This window comes from Furipterus horrens, unplaced genomic scaffold, assembly GCF_987537825.1.
Source record: "Furipterus horrens unplaced genomic scaffold, mFurHor1.1.pri manual_scaffold_2, whole genome shotgun sequence".
Classification (NCBI taxonomy): Eukaryota; Metazoa; Chordata; class Mammalia; order Chiroptera; family Furipteridae; genus Furipterus; species Furipterus horrens.
The window spans coordinates 61,813,542-61,840,070 of record NW_028327172.1 but is presented as its reverse complement, the minus strand read 5'-3'; the positions used below and the strand labels follow the sequence as shown (position 1 = coordinate 61,840,070).

Genomic DNA, 26,529 nt, shown 5'->3' with positions numbered 1-26,529 from the left:
GTGATATTTCCACAAATGCATTTTGTCTATTATCAGGTCTGTGAAATGCTCCGTAAAAAAGCACTTCCTGTTGGCTGGACATTGATATGCAATGGGGATATTTATTCATCCTGGGCAATAAACAGGAATAAAGGACTCACAGGGCGCAGACAGGACCTGCTGAGCTCCTGCCCTCTGGCAGGTTGGCCAGGGATCAGCCGGGAAGCTGGGGCTCTGCTGCCAAGGCCCAGGAAAGATCTTTCCCTTGGAGTCTCCTCACTGGCCACTCCCTGAGGGGGGGAGCTGAGGCCTCTGGGTCAGGCAGGAAGACAAGGCCAGGGAAGTGGGAAATCTGAGTGGGATGCACAAATGAGAGGCAAATGCCAGAAACTGAAGCGTCAGTGAGTGCAGAGAGTGGGGTTCTGACAGAGCAACGCCTGGAACAGGCACATGCTTTGGAGAGGCAGCCTGACTTTGGTCACAGTTAGGGTAAAAGTCTTCACCCTTTCAAAAACACCATCAACATGGTCTATTCCACTTGGTTATATTTTACTTCAAAGTTGTCTAATAGGGTGCCCTGGCTGATACAGAACCCTGGCATTTCTTAGATCTTGATGAGAAGGAGCAGGGTGGGAATGCAGGAAAAATACATGTTACTTAATATCTCTTAAGATAAAGCTGTTCAGCATTCTTTTCAGCAAATACTGCCACTTGGAACCAAATTATAAGGCAGGCCCTTGGTGACAAGGCTGGGTAGGAAGAGTAGGTCTAGCCATTTTGTGGGGGGAGGCTGTGGAATTACCCTTAACCTGAATACAGATGTTGAGTCATTTCAGTTTGCCAATATGTACTGCTGTGTTCAACCTAGTGATGGTCTGAGTCTTTGCCCTTCTTCTGGGGGTGGGGAGGGTGGAGTGGGTGGAACTCAACCAGAAAAAAATGTCAGCCAGAGCTGGGACTGATGCTGGTCCCTGGGGGTGGGGTGGAAGCCTTGCGGGGTGTGTGGGGTTGTGGGGGTGGGTGAGGGGTGGTGTTGGAGGGGGTGGGGGTGAGCGGGGGAATCCAGTGTTGAGGATGGGAAGGGAGAAGTTAAAGACACTGCTTCAGTGAGACTTCTAGTTGAAGCTGGCGTGCTTTTGGAAACAAGGTGACAGAGCAGCATGGAGCTGAGAGATGCTCTTGTTCCTGTCTCTACACAGGCCCCAGGAGCCTCTCTGGTATCCGGGATGTGCTGGTTTCAGGCACTTTGAGAAACAGAGAAACAGATCCTTAAAGCAGAAACTCCCAAGCCCTGAACACAAGGCTTCTTTATGGGGAGGGGACCAGAGCCAGAGAGAAAGGACATGGCCCATAATGGCACGGTCACTAAAAGGGGTAGGTTTTGTAAGCTTTTAAGAGGATCACACAGGGAATCAAAGAAATATCAGTACCCCAGGATGGTGAATAGTGTACATGATACCCAATTTTATTAAAATAACTTGACAGTAAGGATCTGGTGCAAATATAGTCTTCCCCCCTCTGACTAGCTCTAAACATGAAGATAGTTAGGTACCCTGAGAATTCATCAAACACCAGGGTCAGCTGTGACTCATTTTTACTCACTCTAAATCCACAATGTCATTCCAATTTCAAGTTAAAAATTCACAATTACCTATTGTCCCTTCACCCAAATAGCTGCAACATTTCGTTCTGATAACACTTATTCCCAATCATGTTAGTTAAATATTTCCAGTCCATCTGGAGTGAGCTTTGGAGTAGTAAGGTCAGCCTGAGTGATCTTGTTTAGACTCTGGAGGAAGGAATGAAGTAAGATTGCTTGGGGAGATGGGGAGAATCTCTTTATAGGGGTATTATCTTTATGTGCTCTGCTCCACATTTTTTCATAAGCATTGAAACAAATAATAACAGAAGCATTTCTATCTTTCCCTCTGCAGAAAGAATGCCTGAAGAGACAACTGCACTAGTTATTGTGATTGCATGCTGAATGCCTCTAGGTAGAAGAAGGTTCAATTATGGGATTAGACTTTCTATAACAAATCCCCGAGAAACAGAATACATGAGGAGAATTGTGACAGAAAAGATCACTCAAAAGTCATGTATGGAATATAGCCTCAGATGATGATTTCTTTATCTTTCAGCATCTTAACTACTTTAATTCCTAAGCTCCAGTGGTGAGATGGGAGTGGAGGATACATCTGCAACTTTTGTGCAGATTCGGTGGTTGTGCAAGGCGTTTAGACAATGCATGAACACTAGATGGCGCCAATCACCTTCAAACATAGTGAAAAGCTGGTTGCCTTTTCTTCCTAGGCAGGTATGATAATTACCTTGTAGGAAAACAATTAGGGGACTGTAAAAATATCTATGCAAGCATTTCCTACTGCTGGTGTCCTGTGAGGTGCTCCTTATGTGAGGGTCTGGTGGTCAAATCTGTTTGGAAGAATTCATATACTTTATCTGTCTCTAAGGAGATTCCCAATGCACACTAGTAACAGATATTTTTGAGAGGTTTCAATGAAGAAACTTGGTACCAGGTTAACCTTTCTCTTAGAGGCAACTTAATACAATCCTGCTGTTTCACACTTTGGGAGATACTGACCTAGTCCAAGTCCTGTCCTTCCTTATACATGGTTATCTGATCAGACACATTCTTAACGCAGAGTTGTTAGCAGAAATAGCAGCATTGATTACTTACACTATGACATGCTCTATTCCTCAGAATGCCATCTATATTATATCTACGTCGGTGCACTCATATACATATTAAATAATATTGATATACCTGTTTTTTGGCTGTGAACATTTTGAGGCTATTTATCTCATTCATCTTTGAGATTTCAGGTCCTAGTAAGAAACTGGCACATAGTAAGCCATTAGTAAAATAAGTAATCTAGGAAGACTCTATGGTCTGTGTGGGAGAATAATTCTGGAAAATAGGAATGGGCATTATGCCTCTGATCACAAAGGTAATTGTCTATTATATAAGTTTCTTCTATATAAAGACCAATTGAGAGTGGGGACTTACTCTCCAGTTCTTTCCTGAAGATTCTATTTTTCCTCTCTATATTACATTACTGTTAGCATAACTTGCTTGCAGATTAACCTCACACGACCTAGTAATATGTGTTAAGCTTTTATTTAAGTCAATTACTACTTAGAGTTTTTGTTCTTGAGTTTTCCAGGAAGGTATAGCTTGTCCTGATATGTACAGTGTAAGCTGTAGATGCAGAATAATTTTCCTTCATAGTCCATTGTTAATCATTCAATGCTGGCTGTATTCTTCTTATATTGTAATGTTTGAGCTTCTCAAGTCTATTTATTCTTTTCTCACAGTGTTAATCAATGAAATCCCATTGCTGAGCTTTGAAACTAGCTACTTTCTAGCTACAGTTTAAATACATTTTTGAAAGCTAAAAAGGAGAAATGTTCCCTCTTCTTTTTAATTTTCCTAAAAGCAGCTAACAGTTTCATCATTGAACTACTCTTTGCAAATATTTTACATAAAAAGGATATATCTGAACTTCAGAGATTGTTGTTTTGTTAGGTGACTTGTAATCTCTAAGAAGACCATGTATCCCAATTGGTTGCCTTATTTACTTATGTGGTGCTGGCAATATTATTTAAATGGATACACCTACTTTTGAAAAGTAGAGCTACTTGTGAGTTTTCTTTGTTGAGTCATACAAAGATTATTAGTGCATCCCTTTTTCTACCACATGCATAGAGGTTAAAATGAATAAAACCTATGGCTTAGTGAATTTCTCATTTGAACAGAGTTAGAGTCTAATGTTATCCCCATGCCTCAGTTTTCTTCATCATTAAAAGGAGCATAATAAGGCATAGGGTTGTTTCAAGATTTAGTTATAACAGTGGCTGACTCAAAAGTACCATGTAAATATTAGCTCTTTCTAGTTCTGTGTGCTCCTGAGCGTGGTGTGGACACAGAGCAGTGTGCACTAAGAAGATGCTGCATGAGACCATCGACAGGCTTTGCAGAGAGACTGTGCTGTGGGGTGGGGGTGGGGGGGACAGAACGCCAGCTCTGGGTCAGGTGACCTGATTCTGAGTTTGAAACCACATTCAATAGCTGTGGAGCTTTGAACAAATCAGTTAGCCTTTCTGAGTCCCTGTTCCCTGATGTAGAAAGTGAGAGTAACAATAACCTATCTTGATACTTAGCATTTCTTTTAAGATCCCCCAAATTAATGCCTCTGAAAGGGCTTTGCATCTGGAAAACACTAATGACAATGTGAATATTGATTGTGATCAATGGACAGAGTGAACCCCCAGTCTACAGAGTTTGAGTCAGGAAGATGAGGATATATTAGTATGTTTTAGATAGAATTTCACAGGCCATCTCTTAAAGCATCATATCATATTTATTTAGTACTTTCTCATTTAATAAATGTTTATTTGAGAGACTGCTATGTGCCAGGAATGTCAAGGATACAAAATCATATATGTGTAAGATGAGAATTTGCTTTTAGGGAGTTTTTACCATTTAGTAGATAAAGAAAGATGTAAGTAAATATAGGCAATAATCTTTAATTGCATATGTTAAACCTTATATCTTATATATTATTCAAGTGTAGAAGAAATAGATAGGGGAAATCATTGAAGAGGTGATGTTCAACTCTTGAATGGCAGAACACAGTTGGGGCCTTTCCCTATTCCCTCCACACTGAGTCCTTCCAGTTACCTGCTAGGAGGTGAGTGGGCAGAGCGTGCATGTGTGGGAGAACCACAGGAACTCACAAGGCATGATCACTGAACAGTTTACTCAGGTCAACTGACCATGTTATATGGGCAAGTCATGTGTATGCTTGGTGTCGGGGGGAGATGGAATAGTGGCTAACAAATATAAGGTTACTTAGAAAACACCAGCTATAAATCATAACTACAAAACAAAGGCAAATTTTTCTAGGTACACAATGGAAACCACAAACTAAGTGCTTCACTGAGTTATGAACCACAACCTCAGTCAGAAGAAGTAGGCTCCTTATGTAATTCCCCATTATTATTTGCATGATTACCAAAATTTAAGTGTAGACATGAACACTCACAATGGACTTAATGGCCTATTGTGAAGTTTATGCCAGGGAGGTAGCTTAATGTAGTGGAAAGAAGCAATCAATAAATATTTGAATACGAGAAAGAAAATAGAGAAAAAGGAAAAAAAGAAAAGAGGGAGAAAAGAAATAAAAAAGGGAGGGCAGATGTGATAGGCAGTAGAACTGAATATTTAAGCCCCAGCTTTGACTCTTTCAAGTTAGGTAAACTTTGACAAGTTATTTAACCTCTCAGGACCTTATTCTCTTCATCTGAACATGGGGCATTGCCTTTCAGGGTGACTGTGAGAATTAAAAATTACTTTTATAAAATTCTTGGTAAATAATAAGTGCTCAATAACATGTTGTTGGTAATTCTTGCATTTAGGTAAATGGTGATGCTGCTACCACTTATCAACATCACCAAATTGTGTATAAATTATGTTATGTATTTTCTTTTTTTAAAAAAAAGTTTTATTTATTTACTTTTTTAGAGAGAGGGAAAGAGAGTGAGAAAGGGATGGAGAGAAAGAGCAATATATGAGAGAGAAATCTATCGGTTGTCTCTCCCATGTCCCCAGCTGGGTCTGCAACCCAGGCACGTGCCCTGACTGGGAACTGAACCAGTGATCTTTCGATTCACAGGTCAGCACTCAATCCACTGAGTCACACCAGCCAGGTCATTATGTTTTCTCATACATAGTTGTATGCAACAAAATATACACATTACTAAGGTGCAGTTTTTAGAATTTAGATTTGGAAAAAGAATTTCATTAAAAAATAAGTAATATATCTTAAAGAGGCATACTTCTCAATGTTCAATTGGATGCACATATATCTCAGAAAATCTAAATAAAAACACTAGCACCTTTAACTGAATCTAAAGAAGTAATAAACTCCAAGCACCTGAACACCATTTAAACTGCAATAGGCACCTGAAGCCATTATGCTCTCATGATTTTCCCTTTTAATTTAGGTGCTTTCGGAGTCATAACTAAAAGTGAATTATTCTTGAATGGTGGGAATGAAGATTGAGGAGAAGTACTCACGGACAGGATCTGGTCTCCCCTCTGGAGCTCTCCACTCAGGTCTGCTGGTCCACCAGCCAGAATGAAGGATACAAAAATACCTTCTCCGTCTTCCCCACCTACGATGTTGAAGCCCAGGCCAGTGGAGCCTTTGTGTAGCACCACCTTGCGGGGCTCCCTGCAGAAACAAGTAGAGAACACAGCTCACAGGGTGACCCATAAAAGACTTAGACTGCTTTTACTTTCACTGGGATACATTATATCAGCAATTCACTGCCTAGGAAAATGGCTTCCCAAAGTAAGATAGATCTGTACACCCAGAAAGATGCTTCTCTCAGGGAAGATGCTGAATTCCTCACTGTAACAAGTACCCACACACCCTGCAAAGCCATTTCTTAATTCCAAAACATTTTCTTGAAGTAGGCCTTACTTCCACTTCCACTTTACCTCTGTTTAAAACACCACCATAGTACTTGCTAAGATGGATGTATCCAAAAAAGAGGGTGAAAACTTGGGGGACAAGAAACTAGTGTGAATAGACCAGACACAAAGGATCTTACAGAGTTAATTAAAAGTTACTGTGTAGGCAGTGGGGACTCATTGGAAGACTTTGAGGTACCAAGAAGACTTAAACCTGTTTTAGAAAGATTAAGCAATTGTCATGTATAGAATTGTTGGAGAGGGATGTGCAGATATGATGGGAGTCAGGAAAATTAGTAAGCATATTGACCAAGTAATCCAGGTTTCAGGAAGTGACAGCCTCGACAAGGGTGATGATGGCGATAATGAAGAAAACAAAAACAAAAGAAGGTAAGAGACAAGTTTGGAGGGAGAAACAGTGGGCCCAGGTGAGGACTCAGGCATTGGAGGAGGGGAGAGTAAGAACATCTAAGTAAATCACAGAAGCAGGAAGGGAGTGAAATCCAGGGTCGTGAAGGTTAGTATGATTTCGACATGTTCAGTTTCAGGTCATGGTGGACCATCACGTGGAGATGTTTGGAAGCAGATGGACACAAAGCATAGGGATTTCGGTCCTTAGCGAAGACTGTAAATGCAGATTTGAGGGGCATCAATAAAAAAGATGAGAGATCAAAGCTTGAGTCAACAGTTCATTGAGTTTGTGGAGAGGCCACAAAATTACAGAATATAAGATTATAAGGAATCTTAGAAGGCATTTAGTTCTATTTTCTATATCAGTAGTTTTAAGAAATGTATTCTGCAAGCCTTAGGTTTGACCAGTGTGCCTTTTGTATCACCTACCACCTCTTCCAAATATCTCAGTTCCAATCATTAAAGTCTTTCTATTTTCCTGCTCTTAATGATGTAAGAATGACAAAGAACCATCCAATGTATTTTTATACTAATGACCACAAAAAGAATCTGTAATTTTCTGTCACATTTCCATGCACAAAGAGATGCATTATATCTATATTTAGCCTTATTATGAGTTAGGGTATAAAAAGCACATCACAGATTGTTATGTTTCAATATGATGTAACTTGACTTAGAGTTAATTCATTTTATTCTACAAATACTTTGTAACATATACTATGCCAGGAAATATTCCTGGTGCTCAGAAAGTTCGTAAGCAAAACAAATGATCTCTGCCCCTGTAGGTTTACATTCTAATCAGGGTAGATCACTAATCAGCAATATGTACAATAAATAAGTCTGTTATACTGTAGGTCAGAAGACAATAAATATTTTGGAGACAAAGAAAAAGCAGAGCTGTGTAAGAAGGATAGGTTGTGGCAGGGATGGGCCTGGGTAGGATTCATTGAGAAAGTGATACTTGAGGAAAGACTGAATAGGTGAGGAAACTAGTCACATGGGTATCTACCGGAGGAGCATTTCAGCCAGCAGCAACAGCCAATGCAGGGACCCTGAGGTGGGAGGCTGCCCTGTGTGGTCAAGGAACAGCTAGGAGGCCAGAGTGGCTGAACTGAGTGAATAAAGGAAGGAGGATGGTAAAAGATAAAGAAGTCAGCGTATTAATTCTCTACTGATGGGAGACCATCACCATAAACTTAATACTTTAAAATTACACTAATTATCTCACAGTTCTGCAGGTCAGAAATATGGATGGGCTTGTCTAAGTCATCTCCTTAGAATTTCACAAAGCTAAAATCAACGTGCCAGTCAGACCAAGCTTTATTGGGAAGCTCTGGGGAAAAACCTGCTTCCGTAGTCATTCAGGCTGTTGGCAGAATCCAGTTCCTTGTGGTTAGTAGGACTGCATTAGTTAGGGTTTCCCAGAAAAACAGAACCCATAGGATGTATAAAGGCATTTTATTATAAGGCTTATGTGACTACAGGTGCTGTGACATCCCAGGATCTACAGTTGGCAAGCTGGAGACCCGGAGAAGCTTGATGGTGGAAGTTTCAGTCTGAGTCTGAGTCTGAAGTCAGGAGAAGACCACTGTCCCAGCTCAAAGACAGTCAGAAAGGGAAAGAAAAAAAATTTCCTTACTGTGCTTTCTTGTTCTATTTCAGGCCCTCAATAGGTTGGATGGGTTCACCCAAATTAGAGAGGGCAACCTGCTCGATGTCATGTATGGATTCAAATGTGAACCTCACCCAGGAACTCGCTCACAACGCTGGCTCTGCCCCTCTGCTGCCTGCTGGGGTGCAGGTCCAGCTCCGTGTGGCCCACAGGCAGCAGCCCGGTTGAGGAGGTAGAGGGCCGTCTCATAACTGCCTCTCCTGGCTGTCCCTGGTGGGGCCACAAGTCTCGCTATCCTGTAGTCCACCGGCACTGTGAGGGCGAGGGGATAGTTTTCCCTTTGGTGTTCGGCTGGAGTAAAGCTAGCATTATCAAAGGTTTCCTGTCCTATTAGCTCACCCTTTCCCCAGGCCTTTGGCTATAAGGAGCAGGCTTTTCTCGAGGCATTTTTTCTATCTGTACCTGTTGGGGGTTCCAGGGTACAGGCATCTCCAGTGCCCCATCCGGAATATAAGTGAAACGGAAAGAAAATCTAGAGAGCTCATTGCAGAGTCTTTTCTCGCCAAACATCTTCTTTCTTCTTTCCAACCATTAGAGTCTTCCTATGTTTGCTTGCTTTATTATATCTATGTTTTTTAAGAGGAAGGATTAGAGAGGAATGAAGACACTTTTTTTTTTTTTTTTTTTGGTGGAGAGCTAGAACCAGAAGTTCATTCTGAACACAATTTGAAGATACGGGTAAAAAGGATTTTGATGAAAGAGTTATTGTAGTAACTTCCCTCTTTCCAGGTACAAAACACACACTCTTACTGGTCCAATGGCATCCGGGCTATAGATGGAGAGAAGGGGGTGAATCTGACTCTAAGGTTTATCCATGAGCTAGATGTTGTGCTTGATGCTTTTTGTGCATCATTCCATTTGTTCCTCAAGGCAATCCAATGAAGGAGGTATACTGATGTTGGCAACTACTTTGAAACTGATCCAAAAGTAAGATGGATTGATGATTCATAGATGGACAGGTAACCTGTAGAGCATGTGGAGGGACACATTAATAGTGGACTCTAGGTGGCAAGTTTGTAGTAATATTCTTCAAACTTCTGTGTTTGGAAATTTTTATACAAAATTTTAAGAAAAAGAAACAGCCGATGAATACATCATTACCATGATGTTTTAAATCAGTGAAATGAAATGGCTCGCCCAAGTTTTTACTGTTTGGTAAGTTGTAAAGGCAAGATTAGCACACAATTTTCTGATTCAAAATCTCAGAGTCTAGAGCATGATCTATCCCAGAGATTGCAAATCAGCAAACCAAAGGCCTGATCTGACCCACTGTATTTACAGATTTTTGAATCAGTTGCTCATGTTTAAAATTAGAAAGATTCGCCTAAAATATGGATTTATGGCTTCATGTGGAATCAGATATTCTATCAACACTGGCTCTCAAGCTTGTTGCATAGCAACAACTGGCCAGAGCATGGTCTTCTTTACATGCTGCCCTTATTCTCCCGTTGGCCATCTCGCCTTTCTCAGACAAAAAGCTCTCGGTCACGTCGCAGTCGCGCTTCTTGCAAAGTTGAGGAGAAAGTGAAGCATCCTGTACTGGTGCTTCTATCAAAAACTGGGAAGTGAAAGCTTTATAATATTTTAGCAGAAAAATGGGAGATAATATCATTCCTTTGGAAGTAAGAATTATCTTTACATGTTTAATATGTAAAGTGACTCTCTGCAGAAAGAATATAGCTTTGAAAGAGCATTGTGAAGCATCATCCCCCATAACTTCTCTATGTTACTCATGTGGGAGCATTTTGTTAGTGAGCTCTGCATTTTGACAAATGGCTTCCTATTTGTAAGGACACAAAACATGCAATCTTTGAGTGACAGTAGATTTTATTTATTTTGCCTGGGCCTCATTTATTTATTTCAAATGATCTGAACAAGTCTTTAAACCAAATTAATGGAAATTTTCTTAACATGTGAGATTTAAATGTCTTTGTGAAAACACAATTTTATATTGCAGTGAATTATGATACTTATTTTAATAATAGGGAGAAATAATAAAAAATAGGTCTTTAAAATAGTATGCAAATAAAATGTCGTAAGTACACTCCAAATGATTTACTTTTTCTAATTTAAATTCTTTATATTGAGGACTAATTATATTAAACTGTACATTTTAATGTGTTTTCATGCATTCTTTCCTGTTAGAGCATAAAAACCCTGTGAAGTATTAGAAGTTTTATTTTACTGATACTTAGATAAGTCAATTGTCTAAGCTAGTTGAGCTTAAACACATAGCTAGTAAACATCAGAGCCAGTTCCTTTCTTCCTTTAAAAATAATTTAAGACTTTTTTTTAGAGCGATTTTTGGTTCACAGTATAAGGGGAAGGTACAGAGATTTCCCATATAGCTTCTGCTTCCACACACGCATAATCCACTCCCCTCCCCCGCCCCCATTATCAACATCCTGGACCAGAGTGGTACCTTTTTTATACAACTGATGAACCTTCATGGCACATCATTTTCACTCTTGGTGTCATATGTTTTTATGGGTTTGGATAAATGTATAATGCCATGTATACATCATTAAAGTATCATACATAATAGTTTCACTGTCCTAGAAACATCCCCTGTGCTTCACCTATTCGTTCCCCTCTCCACACAACCCTTGGTAACCACTGATCTTTTTACTGTTTTCACAGTTTTGCTTTTTCCAGAATGTAGTATGGCTGGAATCACATAGTATGCTACCTTTTCAAATTGGTTTCTTTCACTTTGCAATAAGCATTGAACTTTCCTCTGTGTTTTTCATGGTTTCATAATTTATTTTTTTTTAGCACTGAACAAGTTTCCATTGTCTGGATGTGTCACAGTTGATTTATCCATTCACCTCCTAAAGGACATCTTGGTTCCTTCCAAGTTTTGGCAGTTACAAATAAAGCTGCTATAAACATCAATGTGCAGGTTTTTGTGAGGATGTGACTTTTCAACTCCTTTGGGTAAATACCAAGGAATAAAATTGTCAGGTCACATGGTAAGAGTAAGTTTAGTTTTGTGAGTAACTGACAAACTGTCCTTCAAAGTGGCTGTATCATTTTGCATTTCTATGAGCAATGAATAAGAGTTTTTCACCAGCATTTGGATCTATGTTCTAGATCTTGACCATTGTAAAAGGGGTGTAGTGGTATCTCATTGTCGTTTTGATAGAACTAGTCTCTTTACTACAAGTTAAACATTTTGTTGTTTAAATGGGGAGAGAACTTAAACAATAAAAATAAAAAGAATTTTATATGTTATGTAAGCCAGAGGAGAACTTGAAAATTTTTACAAAGCATCACAATATATTTATAAAAAAGTTTCCAGAATTATTGACACTCAAAGTTTCACTTTAACTGCCCCTAGCCTCTCTCATTTGAATCACACACTTTAATATTTTGCCTTGCACTCTTCTCTCTCTGAATGTTGTGATAGCCACCCCCATCTCTCCTCTCCCTCTAGTTCAGGCCTACCCTCTTGGGATAGGCTCCTAATTTGAAGTGTCTTTGATTCCAGTTTCAATGTTCCAAACAAATTGTCCCCATTAAAATACAAATCTGATTTTCTTAGTTTCCTGCTTAAATGTCTCCAACCATCCTATACTCCAGCCATATCAAACTCCTGTGTTCCTCTGAGTTTGACATGGTGCTTTATATTTCCATTCCTTGGCTTAAGCCATCCTAAAACTCAGGTCAAGTGCTGCTTCTCTGGCTCCCTAGGTATAGGCGGTCACTTGCTCCTTGGGGTCACACTATGTCTTGTCCACATAACTTTATTGTGATATTTATCACATTGGGCAGTGGTTACTTGCTCTTACATATTCTGCCTCAATAGACTGTGAACTTCAAGGACCCAGGCACCAGCATCTCCCTAATTATAATACAGTGCCTGACAAATAGCAGTAACTCATAAAATAGTTACTAAATGAATGAATGAATGCCCACAGTGATTTAGACCTCACTTTGCTCTCTACTTTATATTACAGTTGTCCCTTGGTATCTGCAGGGGCCACATCCACAGATTCAACCAGCCAGGCAAGTTTGGTTGAATCTGTGGATGTAGAACCTGTGGATAAAGAGGGCTGACTGTATAATTATTTATGCAAATATCTTTCCTTTCTGCTAGATTTCAACCAGGGATGGCAAAATCTAAAGTCCATAGGGATGGGGTAGGTAACACTAATGACTGAAACAGGCTGAATAGAGACAGAGCAAAGTGGGGAATATATCCCGTTTAAAGGGCTGCTTCTGTTCAGGTCTGGACCATTGCTCCAAGCAGGAACACTGACTAGTATTGCCAGATTCTACAATTTCTAAAGATATGTGAAGACTCTAGGCTTTTATATATAAGTTTTCCAGAATTTTAAGTTGACAATGATGAAAAAAATTCAAGGTATGGTGCAGGTCAAACCCAACATGTCTGTAGTGGCTTTGGCTATGGGCTCCGGTGAGACTCTGCACTGCTGGCACTTCGACTACCCGTTCGATGTCTCCTCCATGGTGCTCAGGGTGGCACTTGGCTCACGGTAGTTCTCTGTAACTCCAAGTTGATTTAGTATTCCGTTCTTAGTCACACCTCTGTCTTCCTCTTTCCAAGTTCTCTCATCTGGAATATTATTTTCTTTTACTTTATTTTTTTCCCCTTTTATATTAGACCTGCTCAAAGTACACTTTCTTCATGATGGTCATGTTCTAATATTTTGAGTTATAGCTCTCACTTCTGCGTGTTTATTGCCTGGGCCAGTGACTTTAGGTCTGGTAAATATAATGCCGTATATATTTGTGTGAGGTCAAATATTTTGTGTGTGAGGTCACTGTAGCCTCCGGTGAGATCATACTCTTGAGGATATGGTTTCATGTTTTATTTTTCTAGGTATCGCCAATACACCTAAAGGCTGCTCAGCAAACCCCTAATGACTGAATAAATGAATGCACACCACCAGTGTATAAAAGGACTGTAATACTTTTTTACTGAAATGATTCGGGCTCCAGTTTGCTATGTCATTTATCATCCAGAATTCAATGGTGTAGGGGCCCATTACTAGTCACTATTACACATCATAATCCATGGACTGTGAAACAAAATCCCAACTCTCACTCTTCATTCAGGATGAAGGTCAAGGATCACGATTTTCTGGAAGCCTGACACTCTCCTTAATCTCCCCAACCTAGTCTGGGTTGGTGCTTTTTCTAGCATTCTCTCCAAGTATCTATCATAATTATTACTACACTGGGTTGGTTTACTTGTCTCCCTCTGCAGCTACCGTGATCAACTAGCGAGCGGAGACCATACAATTTGCTTTTGTCTCCAATACCTGGTGCATAATAGGTACTATCTACTAATTTCAGTTTTCCTATTAGGTTTTAAGTATGGAACCTATAGAAGATAAAAACTGGTTACTCAGAATATAAACTAAAAAAAAAATCTTACCTATCCATTTAAAACCTTTTATTCATCCTTCCAGTCTTTCAATACATACACATCTATGAAGTAGCTACTGTACTTTGTGACACACACTGTGAATACAAAGATTACAGAGGCTGGGGTGAGAGGAGCCAAATGTAAATAGTTATAAAAGCCCAGGAATGGGACAAGTGTTCATCCAGAAACATGCGTGCAATAAGCTAATGCAGCCAAGAGCAAACAGCGGCAAGTCTTCCTCTAAAGAAGATTACCTTTTTCTTATCACCTGGGTGAAATTTGCTACACTTATTTATGCAGTTTTATTTTTCATTTTAATGTGATGTAAAAAGCCTTTATAAAACCCCTGGATGCCAAACAATTGGAGAGAAGCCAGCCTGATTTGCTCTCAGCTGTGGCAGATCAGCAGCATAATCTTGTTTAGCTGGAGTCTTGGAGGATGTTCTAAGCTAGCTGGAATGTTTTCAGGAGCTGGATATTATGGGATAATTCCTTTTCCTTAAACCAGATGGCTTAAGAGGGTTCAAGATAAAAAAGGGAACCAACTACCTAAACCTGAAGGCTTTCTCATGGCCATTGGAGGGATGTTGCTGAGCTTTGAACATCTGAGCTCTGTGAAGTCGCTCTGGTCAACTCCCAAAACATCCACAGCGAGAGGCTATGTGGTGCGATGGGAAGTAAGCTATGAAAATGTTTCCAGTTGTCGTTCTAAAATACATCTCTGTCATGTTGCTCTCTCACTCAAAAGCCTTCCAGGGATCTCTATGCCCGCAGGATAGAGTCTAAACTTCTAAGCATGGCACTCAAAGTTCCTCATCCTTTGACCTACCTCCCCAATGTCTAACTTTACCATGCTCCCTTGCACCCCATATTTTAGGCATATAAAATTGCCAACCATGGCTCCTCATACCAGGTTGTTTCTCATCTTAATGTCTTTTCTCAGGCTGTTTCTCTTTGATTAAAATGATGCTGTCCTCATCTATGTAATGAACTTCTATGTGGCCTTCAAGACTGAAATTGGGTACTGTCTGTCTCCTTCTCTCTGCTGTGTTATGCACCCTTGCCTCTAGACAAACTAACTGCTACTTTTTGGAAAACACATAGTCTTCCCACTAGTCATAGGTACTATCTACTCTTCTGAAATTACTTTGTTTACCAGTCTACCTCTGTTGTTAATTGGTATGGTCCTAAAGAATGTAGAAAATGGTTTAAGTATTTTTGTAGTTTTGGAAACTAGTACAAGCAGCGCTTATGAGACACACCAGCACACAAAATATATTACATGAATAATAAAAAAAAAAAGAAGTGAGAGTTTGGAAGAAATTATATCGAATTCTAATTCCTTCTCTCTAGGGATTTGTAAGAGCCTGTGAATGCCCTCTGTGGGGCAGGTTTCTAGCTTGGGCAATAACCTGTCAAGAAGTTATGTTTGCCTCATGGGGGAGTGATAAAATTCAGATAAGACAATGAGGTAAAAGCATCCAGAAAGCAAAATGTGTTAAAGTAAAGCATACTTTGAGATTCTACTTCTAGCCATTTGGCAGACTAGATGTCCTGAAAACACTTCTCATTAAAAAGCAGTTAAACTTCTGAATAGAAGACTCATAAAATACTTTCAAATGACTGGCTAAACTTGTACATAAGTAAGAGAAATCCTCAGAGGCTGGAAATAAAGTGGGAATACAAGTTCAGAGAAGAAGCAAGCACTGTGACTAGCAGTAGACTCAAGAGCTTCTGCGGGTCCCCGAAGAGCTAGTATTCCAGTGTCCAGAGTGGGAGGGGCACAGAGAATAAGACAGTGTAGGCCCAGAGGTGGGGTTCGGTCAAAGACCCCTGCTGATATCAGGACCCTGAAAAGCTGCATCCTAAACAAAAGGATAAAGCACAAAACAACAGCCCCTCAAAGATGTCAAAGACACATATCTGATTTGACTTTGGCTCAAAGCAAGAAGAAAGGGAGCACCTGTTTCTTTAAGACATGTTAAGCAAGGCATATTTAAATGTGGAAGAAGTTTTACTTTAGAAATAAAATTCATAAAACTAAATAAGTTGGGAAAAGGAAAGAGGGCGAGTCGTCCTGGGTGTTAGGAGAAAGAACTTAGCAAGGTCTTCAGCACTATGTGCTGGAGGTGCTCTCAGTTCCACCTCCAGGTTGCTGATACATATGAATGTGCCTCTTGGCTGGGACCAACAAGGTGGGTTCCTCTGGCCATCCTAGCTCAATGACAGTAGCCATGAAGATCGTCTCGTTGGCTGATTTCCCTCCCTCAGAGTTCAGGCTCACCAAGCCATCTATTAATTTAATTATGGTTTAGCATAGTGCTTTTTCTTATGGAGTGGATGTGCTAATTTAATTGTGACTGATGTCTTATATCTACATGGCCTAGTGCCTTAGAAGACTGTAATGCAGTGTATGCTTTATATTTAAATAATTTTATAAATTAGTCAAATAATCAGTTAAGCAGATTATTGGACATCACATAGATACACAAATGTAAAGGGGTTTTGTTGAACTGCTGTTATGAGGACATGATGTTACAATATCACACAAGAAATCTGGCTTTACAAAGTTGATTTCATGTGATAGACAACAGGCTGACTTCAGCAAAATGACCACAAGGGAGATATTGGGTATATACTAAATATACTGTGATTGGTACTATGTGAGATAGAAAGAACTCTATTTGATAGAGAAAGTGTGGCATACTGTGATATTGGGAAGGACTATGGCATTGGAGCTAGATAGAGCATATCAATTAAGAGCTGACTAACCTTGTTGGAATTAAAAATTTAAAAAACCCTTTACTTATATTTTAGAAGGAGTGGAAGGGAGGGAGAAAGAGAGGAAAAGAAACATTGATTGGTTGCCTTTCGCATGCCCCCTGCAGGGAACCTGGCCTGCAACCCAGGCATGTGCCCTGACTGGGAATGGAACCAGAGATCTTTCAGTTTACAGACCAGTACTCAATCAATCCACTGAGCAACACCAGCCAGGGCAAAATTTTTAAATACATATATTTATTGATTCCAGAGAGAGAGGGGGGGTGGGGGAGTGTGGGGAGAGACATTAATGGGAGAGAAACATTGATTGGTTGACTCCCATATGCACCCTGACTAGGGACCAAACCTGCAACCTAGGTATGTGCCCTGGTCAGGAATTGAACTGTGGCCTTTCAGTATATGGAACAATGCTCCCTTGGTGGAATTTTTTGATGTCTTATGTGTTAAGCTGTAAATTGTGAACAATAATATCTAAAGATACTGTGAGGATGGATTGAAATAATATATAAAGTACTAAAATCACACAGCAATTGCTCAATAAATGCTAACTCACTTCTTTTCTCTTTAGGGAATTATGACCTTTGGAAAACAAATAGACATACGTACAAAATAAACCAGTAATACAAGGCCACATATGTTGAGTGCCCAATGATTGCTATGAATAGTGAGACAACTCTGCTTTAAAGAAAAAAAGATTAAGTCATGGAGAAGACAGAATCTGAGCTAGCTCTTGGCAGATGGGTAGAAACCGGTTAAGTGGAAAGGAAAGTAGGTGATACTTCAGAAGGTAACGTGAACCTAGAGACAGAGGGGAGCATATGCAGAATGTGTTTAGAGAACAGGAGTTTCACAGCTTGAATGGCATGTGGGGTCTGTGTCAAAGCAAAGAAGACTGAGGCAGATTGGGAAGGAACACAGTTGCCAAGCTCAGGAATTCACACTTTGTGCTGGGTAGCAAACGAACGGGAAGGCACTGAAAGTTTCTGCCCCAGGGAGGCTGTGCACGTAGTAACTTCCGTTTGTGAGCCTCAAGTGTTTACATCATGTTGTGCTGTTTCTACAGCCTCTGAAGTTTGACTGCAAGGAGCTTAATTACACATTCTAGAGGTCTCTAAAGGCGTCCCAGCTGCAAAGCAAAGGGCTTTGGTTGAGGCTGTAACAAACAGCATTAGATTTAACTGCCAAAATCTAGTTTGCAACTTTTGTGATAAAAAATAAAACCCAAAACTCTCAGCTCTCCTCTGTGGGGGAAATCTCAGAATTAGTCACACCTTTGAGAATATATATTATCCTTGGTAAAATGAATCAAATAGACAAATAATTTTCTCCCCACAAATATAAATTAACTATAGACTCATATCAATTGAATGTTGATCAGCTTGATTTTGAAATATTTGGAATTTTTGCTTATTCACATATCAAATATGATAACCATGTATTATATCTCAATTTTCTTTCTTCTACATTTCTCAGAAAGACAAAGAAGCAGTTAAGTATTGCTCTCACATATGCCTTGTATCCATCATCTCATTTCTAAAGTGAAAGAAAATAGAATTACCCTTCTTGTTTTTCTTTATTTCATAATGTTTTGGCTGAAAGCGTCCCTATTAAGTTATCCATAATGACAGGTATTTGCTTCTGCTTCCTGTTACATTTTGAATTTTAAAGAGCAGTTAATTACAAAAGGAATGATTTTTAGCAATCTTATTAAATAAAACCATAAGCATTTTACAGACTTATTTTTTATAGTTGCACATTTTTCCTCAAGCTTTTATGACAGGTGAAATACTGTTTGAAAACATTATAAAAACCAGGTATAAGCAAAACAAATATTCGATAATAGGATTAGAGAGGAAAAAAAAATAAACCCTGCATATGCTTCCTAAAGGCAAAGCACATTTTATGAGATTATTTAAATTGTTTTTTGAAATAGAGCTCTATGGTATTATGAAATTCCAATTAATTACTAAATGCTCAAACCCTCTGCAATTAGTGTGATATGGAGGAAATGGCTTGAAATAATTAAACTAAAAATCTTTGTTTTTAAGTTTTACAGTCTTCCCTTAACTCTAATTTGGATCATCCATGTTATTGTAGGAAAAAAAATAGCTGAAATCTGTTGGAATCTTGACTCCAGTGTGAAGCTCTGGGTTTGATTGAGAACAGCCTCTCCAAGTGACCGTATTTGTGTTGTATGAGAGAGGGAGTCGTGAATACAGTAAATGAGAGTTGCTATCATCCCTTCCAACTCTAGTTTTACATGTATCTACTTAATGAAAACCAGAAATGGGAGTCTCCTACTTCTAAAACCACAACTCCATTTGATTATTCAATACATATTTAGGATTCATCTTGAGGAGAGTAGAAAGAACAAGAATGGCCCTCTAGTTCCCCTCTAACGTGACACTATAAACTTCTCTCCATCAACACTGGCACTTTTGGTGATGATGGAAATGTTGTATGTTTGCATTGTCCAATATAGTAGCCTCTAGTCACATGTATTATTAAGCAGTTGAAATGTGGTTAGTGTGACTGAAAAACTTAATTTTCCATTTTATTTAATTCTAAGCAGTTTACATTTAAATAGTACCGTGTCTTGTCGCTACTGTAGTAGACAGCGGTTAGAGATTCCTTTTCTTGAAAAGATAGTACAGTTTTTTGTTTATTCTCTTACCTCTGTTTCTTCTTAGCCTCCTTGAAGGGGTTCCTTTATTGGCTTGTTGTTCATAAATGGTGTTTCCAAAAGTTGTATCCCTGGCTGCCTTTGCCTCTTGTGCCTTTCCCTAGCTCCTCCTTGCAGAACAACGTTTGTTCCTTTAGGGCTCAGTTTAAATGGCACTGTCTGACCACTTCATCCAGATCAGTCCCCTACTCCATTATTTATTTTTTATCATAGGCCCCTTGTATGTCTTCCTCAAGATACTTAAAATAATATTATTTCATTTGTTTGTTTGTTGCTTATCTCCCACTAGACTGTAATAAATTTTTTTTCATTTATTGATTTTAGAAAGAGAGGAAAGGAGAGAGAAACATAGACTTGTTGCCCCACTTATTTTACATATTCATTGGTGATTCCTGTATGTGCCCTGACTTGGGATTGAACTCACAACCTTGATGCATCAGGACAATGCTCCAACCAACTGAGCCACCCAGCCAGGCCAGTTTTCCCTTCCTCCCTTCCTTCCTTCTTTCCTTCCTTCCTTCCTTCCTTCCTTCCTTCCTTCCTTCCTTCCTCTTTCTTTACTTTTCTCCCTTTCTTTCTTTCTCTTTCTTCCTTTCAAATAAATTTTATTTATTGATTTTATAGAGAGAAGAAGGGAGAGAGAGAGAATGGGGGGGGATTGATTTATTGTCCACTTATTTATGCATTCATTGGTTGATTCTTGTATATGCCCTGTCCATGAATAGGGATGATGCTCTAACCAACTGAGCTACTTGGCTAGGGCCTAGACTATAATTTCCACGAGTGGCAACATCTTGTGCCTCTAGCACCTAGCATAGTGCCTGGCACACATTAAGGCCCTGCTACTTGTTGAATGAATTAATAAATGGATATTCTTATCCTTTGCCTATTGATGAGTCACTAATCCATATCTCCAGACTAGATCACAGTCTCCTCTACTCCAAACTTTTATTTCACTGCCTAAGAATGAACTCATTATCTTCCCCAGACTTTATTTTTCTCTTTTATTCCTTATCTGGTTAATGCTGTCTGTTCAATCTGGCAATCAGAAACTTCTGCATTGCCTCTCTAGTTCTTATGTAGCACCTCAATCATCTAACAAACACAATCAGTTTTACCTGAGAAATGCCTCTCTAATCATCTTAGCATTGCTGTTTTGGTTCAAACCTACAGAACCTCACACCTGAACCTGCCGGGATTCCTCATTAGGCTCTTCCTAGTAGTTACACACCCTGCACTCTCGCATTCATGCTGCTGTCTGAGCAATACTCTTACAAAACAAATGCAATCATTTCACCCCATCTTTAAAGCTCCAATTGCTTCTCCACTACCTGAGAAATAAAATCCTTCTTATTTTCTTTTACATATGACCTGTGAGGCCTTCATGATTTGGGCTCCATGGACTCTTTCATCCTCAGCTGTCTACATGCTCCTTATGGTTCACACACTCCTGTCACACAGAACTTCCTGCGTGGCCCTGCCAGTAATGTGCCTTTTCAAGTGTTCTTCCTCTGCTTGGAACTCCCATTCCACCTGAATGGCTTACCTTCAACAACTCTCTCAGGCACATTTAGTCATCTCCTGGGTGGTGTTCCCTGAGCATTTTAGTTTAGGAGCATTATAGCATTCACCACTTAAAAAAAAAAGTTACATGTCTGACTCTTCTACAAGTGAAATTCTTTAAGCACAAGAAATAATATTTTATTCAACTACCCAAAGACTGATTTATTTCACTGCAGTGGTTAAGAGCCTGGCTTTGACTTCTGACACACACCTGAAGTTTGAAACTGGGATTTCAATCTATTAGCTATGGGACCTGTCATTTTAACTTCATCTGGCTGAGCCTCAGTGTTCTCATACTTAAAATGGGAATAATGGTACTCATATCATGTGTTTTTGTATTGAATTCAATAATGAAAGTAAATGTCTTGACCACTCATCCTAATCAATAAGTTCTTGAAAGCTCTTAATATTCACTCAGCAAATATTTATTGAGCACACGATAAATTTTCAGCATATATGGAATGGATAAAGACTATTATAACACAGACCCGATCATTGTAGAATTCATAATCTAGTGGTGAAAATGACAAATATATTAAGCTATAATTTAATAGGAAATATAATAAGTAATAATAGAGATATATTAAAAGTACTATGATGGTCTAAATATAAATAATTTCTGGATAGGGTTTGGGGAAGTTTTGATGAAAGAGATTACATTTAAATTACAAGTGAAAATATGGCTAGAATTACATCACTCAGCTCTATAAGCGCTATGCAGGGGCAGATATGGGTTTTGTGAGGTCTGAAGATTTTAAAATTTGATTGCCCCTCTTTAAAAATGTAATATTCTATGTATAACATTATACTCCTTGAAGTTTTTCTTCACTCAGAGTGCTAGTGCCTGACATCTAAAAAGTACTGAATAATTATGAACTCCCTTCCCCCTGCTTCTCTGTCTCTAGGACCCAGCAAAGTGCCTGGCACAAGGTGCAGGTTCTTGAAATGGCCCATGCAATTGAGGAGCCCTGGGGTTTTAAGGTAAATTCACTTTGGTGTTATGCTTAGTGCTGGGAATATAATTATGAACATAGCTTAGTTACTGACTCCATGGAGCTCTTTTCTTAGTGGGACAGGGAAGTATGTAAAAATAACTAATTATAATAACAAACATTCATTCATAAACACTTGGGATACATTTATAACAGTAGGAGAGCAATGATTTGATATAGAGGTAATGGGAAATAGGAAAATGTTTAATGAAGAAGAAAAAGCATGAAAGAAAAAGATAGAGAAAACTTGTCTGACTGGAATGTACAATTCTAGTGAGGCTGCAGTGGAGGCCTGGAGGCAAAGGCCAGGTCAGGAGGATGCTCCTGGACAGGGTAAACAGAGAGTCAGTTTTCAAGAATACCAAGTAGAGGGTACTCATCCACTTAACAAAAATTTACTGGACACTTGCTGGGGCTTGGCCAATCAAAGCTACACAAGGCACAGCCTCTGCCCCACAACTCTGTGTTGTGGGTTGAATTGCGTTCTCTCTCTTTCTGGGATGGGAGGGAGATACGCTGAATTCCTAACTGCCAGAACCTCAGAATGTGACCTTTCTTGGCAATTGGGTCTTTGTAGATGTATTAGTTAAGGTGAGGTCATATTAGAGTAGGGTGGGCCCCTTATCCAGTCTGACTGGTCTTTTGACAAGAAGACACCCATATGAAGACACAGACTCACACAGGGAGAATACCATATATAGATGGAGACAGAGACAGGAGACAGGAGACACCCAAGACTGCCAACAAACCACCAGAAGCTAGGAAGAGGCAAGGGAGGACTCCCTTATAGGTGTCAGAGGGATCATGGCCCTGACAGCATCTTGATTCGGACTTCTAGCCTCCAGAAATATGAGACAATCCGTTTCTGTTGTTTAAGTCAGCTGGTTTGTTATAATTTGTAATGGCAGCCTGAGGAACCTAAAGCACTCTTATAGGGGCTACATGAGCCAGTGTTTTGACATCTGTGAGCATAACCTGCTTAGCGAGGAAAGGGGGGCTGGTCCAATCCCCCTGACTGTCACTTTAGTACCAGGCTAATAATAGTAGTAAAGGGTAGCTTTCACCAGGTGCCTGGGCATTCACCTTGGTATTCAAATGGCAAGACTTCCCATAAACCTAGTTAACAAAATTTTAGGTTTCCACAGACTTAAGACACACACATATGTAAAAATTACTAAAGAAAAAAATGACAAAGCACTAAAATGAACATATGGTTAATTACTATTTGTGAAATTCATTTTTAAAAATTATATACAAGGAATACCAGCATTTCACTAACCTTTAGCTGTAGCTGAACCCTTAAAAATTCCTCCTTTAAAAGAAGCATTCATCTGTTCTCTTCTCTGGGGTAGAGTAGATGTTGGCTGTGCAAATGTCACAGTAGCCTTTTCCTGCTATAAATTCTGTTTCCTGCTAATTCCAGGAAAAGCTTTACATGCCAATTAATTCAACACTGATAGACTTTCTGATTCCTTTGATTCCTCAACAGGAGAAGCATAAGATCATTGCTTCACATCTGGCCTTCCCAATTGAGAAAAGTCATTTCTTTCACTGATTGACATTCTCTTATCCAGACACCTGCCCTTAGATGTAGAGGTTAGGTCAAAACCTTCTTGGGCAAGGCATTCTTTCAGTTATTCGTTGACCAGCTCCTTTACCCAAGGTGAAATCTGAAAGCCAACTTTGGACATGGACATTAATACAACGTGGTTTTGAAAGAATCATCAACATTTTCTTTCCTGAACAAACATGTGTAGCCTCCCAGCTTGGCACACTCTCAAAAATACTCTGAATTGCAATCACATCAAAAGTCCTTGATTTTCTCTCAATTATGAATTTTTCTTCAAATACCCAATTCCTTCCCTCTCGTGGTCTTTGCAAGAAAAGTCCCTTCTGCCTGCAGCTAAATGGCTTTTTCCCTTTTGTCTGCTTGGGAAGCTCCTTTTTTTTCTTCATGACTGAACATTTGCTCTCCTCAGCTCTAGCACCAGCTCCTGTAGGATTCTGTTGCCACTGACTCATATATGGACTATGTGAATCATTATACTACACCCACTTAACAAGTACCCATGAGAATCCACTATGCTTCGGGAGGGCTCCACTGGGGCTAGGACTATAACCATAATGCAGACAGTCTCTGCCTCCCTGGAGTTTGAAATACAGTTATATGCCAGAAGAGTAAATTGGCAAGTACAACCAGTCTTCTACAATGATATTTATTTGCATGCTTGCTTTTTCCACTTGACTCTGAAATTCTTGAGTATTATATTCACTTGTGAGTTAATATATGACACCTAAAAAGTGCTTAATAAATAGAAACTTTCTTTTCTCTGCTCTCATGTCCTCAATACCTTGCACAAAGAACATGCTCAATGAATGACTATGGAATAAAACCCTAACAGACCATCTATATATCAGTGTGAAGTAGTTGATCCTAACGGTCAATTTTGATAAAAGAAACATTACAACTCTAGAAACCAAAAACAGGGAGGGTGGCTAAGGGAAGAGAGGATTTGGTCTGGGAGGAGTAGAAATGGGACATCAAAAATATTCCATGTGTCCAGTTGCTGAGTGTGAGTTCTGTTCTACATAAGCCAACCTAGGATTCTTGCCAGGCCTAACTAGCTACTTGTGGTTATATGGAAGGAATTTTACTGTCAGACAAGAAATGGTTTCATGGGTATGTCACAGGACCAACATCATATAGGGAAAGATATTTTCTGATATTTTATATCACTTTTCATCATCTTTCACTGAAATCACTCCTATTTCCCCATAATCATTCCCTCTCCATGCAAAAGAAACCCTATAAAAAGAAACAAAAACCAAAACCAAGAAAAACTTTAAGTGAATCTGTCTCCCTCATCCTGGTTTGTCTACATCTATGGCAGGACATGACAGTTGCTTAACTCATAAACCCTGTGTATGTCTCACAATGGTGCGACAACTATAGCTCAGTTTCATTTGGGTTTTGTGCTTGAATGTGTTATTTAAGCTGTAATCCTTACCTCTTTGCATGAAAGTCACACATTTCTAGAAGGGCCAGTGTACCTCATCTAAGTCTTAGATAGAGGATAAAAGTAGATAAGGCATGAAGAGGTGAAAAAAGAATAAATGGAGGAACAGACTCTTGTTCATTCTCATTCTTCTCTGGAAAGAGAGAAGTTTTCACTAGAAAATTAGGAGCCTGAGTTCTGGTCTTGACTTTGGTGTGGCCTTGGAAAATCTTGTGCCTATCTCTGGCTTCAGATAGTTGCCCTCTATGGAAACTGGACGGTTGGACATGATGATTTCTTAAATAGTTTTAACTTTAGTTCTCATGTTAACCCTTTTCCCCTAAAACTCAGAATGGCCCAAATAAATCAAAACTAGGAGAATATTGCAAGGCAATGCCCCACAGAAATGTATGTTTTGCTCACATGCAAGCCAGATAATGATAAGGATGTTTCCTCTGCAAAAGTCACATGCACAGTCAAACACAGGCTTGACCTTTGATAGCTGTGGCTCTCTTCCTTGCTGAGGGTGACAGATGTTGATATAACATGTAGTTTTTCCTTGTGCCCAAACTGTTTGTTAGCTCAGACATATTTAGATACACACACACACACACCTCACTACCACCACCACCACCACGATCTGGTACTCCTATTGCTTTGTAAACTGTAGCACTTTCAACCCAGTTAAATATGTCACGAATTACACAATAAAATTGGTAAGAGGGAATAAAACAACTACCATCAACCTTAGTAGCTTTCATACAGGAACATAACAAGTTTACATTTTTGTTAGTGAGATAAGCTTTAATTTTAATTTTGGTCACCAACATTTATTAAGAGCTAAGTCTACTTATTAAACATAATCCTATGATATTCCTGTAAATTAGGTATTATTTACCTTATTTAAAGATGAGAAAACTGAGGTTGAAAAAGTTGTTTCTTGTCTAAGATCAAACCTTTAAAAGTGGTGGCAGCAGCATTCATACTCACTGCTTATTGCCCACAAAAGTCTTTGCTGCTCCCACTCCATTATACAACTACAGAGAGAGAACAAGAATAATGACCATCCGGCTTATGTCCTCTACTATGAAAGTGATTAATAGTGGAGAAAATCAGTCACTCAGGCAAAATAAATCCCCTATTCCTAGGAGAAGGGAGAAGGGACTTTAGCAAATCATCAGTTGTTAAACATCGTCTGTGCTTGGGAGACTGCTTCATAATCACATGACAGGATATGACCTAGGAGCTACCCTTAGGATTTTTTTGTGCCTAGTAGTGGGGAGAAACCCTTATACATACTGTACTGTATATGAAACAAGGGGAAAACTACAAGCATTAGGTTGTGTGGCGGAAATTTGATTTGTTATAAAGTCAATCTAGAAGGAACCCTGGGAATGTGTATGGACCAGTTTCTGACAAACCTTTTTAATCGAATGGGAAACACTGGAGACCCAAAGATATGGAAGGAGCATATGTGCGTGCATGTATATGAGCTGGCAAAAATGTGCATGGGCTCTGGACTTGAATGTCATGTATGAAATAAGGAAGTGGGATGAGGTGA

General features: G+C 39.3%; 1 protein-coding gene across 3 annotated transcripts in view; it reads right to left on the bottom strand.

The window, feature by feature from the left end:
• DLG2 (discs large MAGUK scaffold protein 2) overlaps positions 1 to 26,529 on the bottom strand; it is a 725,256-nt gene that overhangs the window by 342,761 nt on the left and 355,966 nt on the right. For all 3 annotated transcript variants that reach the window (XM_090265790.1, XM_090265791.1, XM_090265792.1), the window contains exon 11: positions 6,077 to 6,233. In XM_090265790.1, the coding sequence (XP_090121916.1) occupies positions 6,077 to 6,233 (157 nt within the window). The remainder of the gene's footprint in view (positions 1 to 6,076; positions 6,234 to 26,529) is intronic.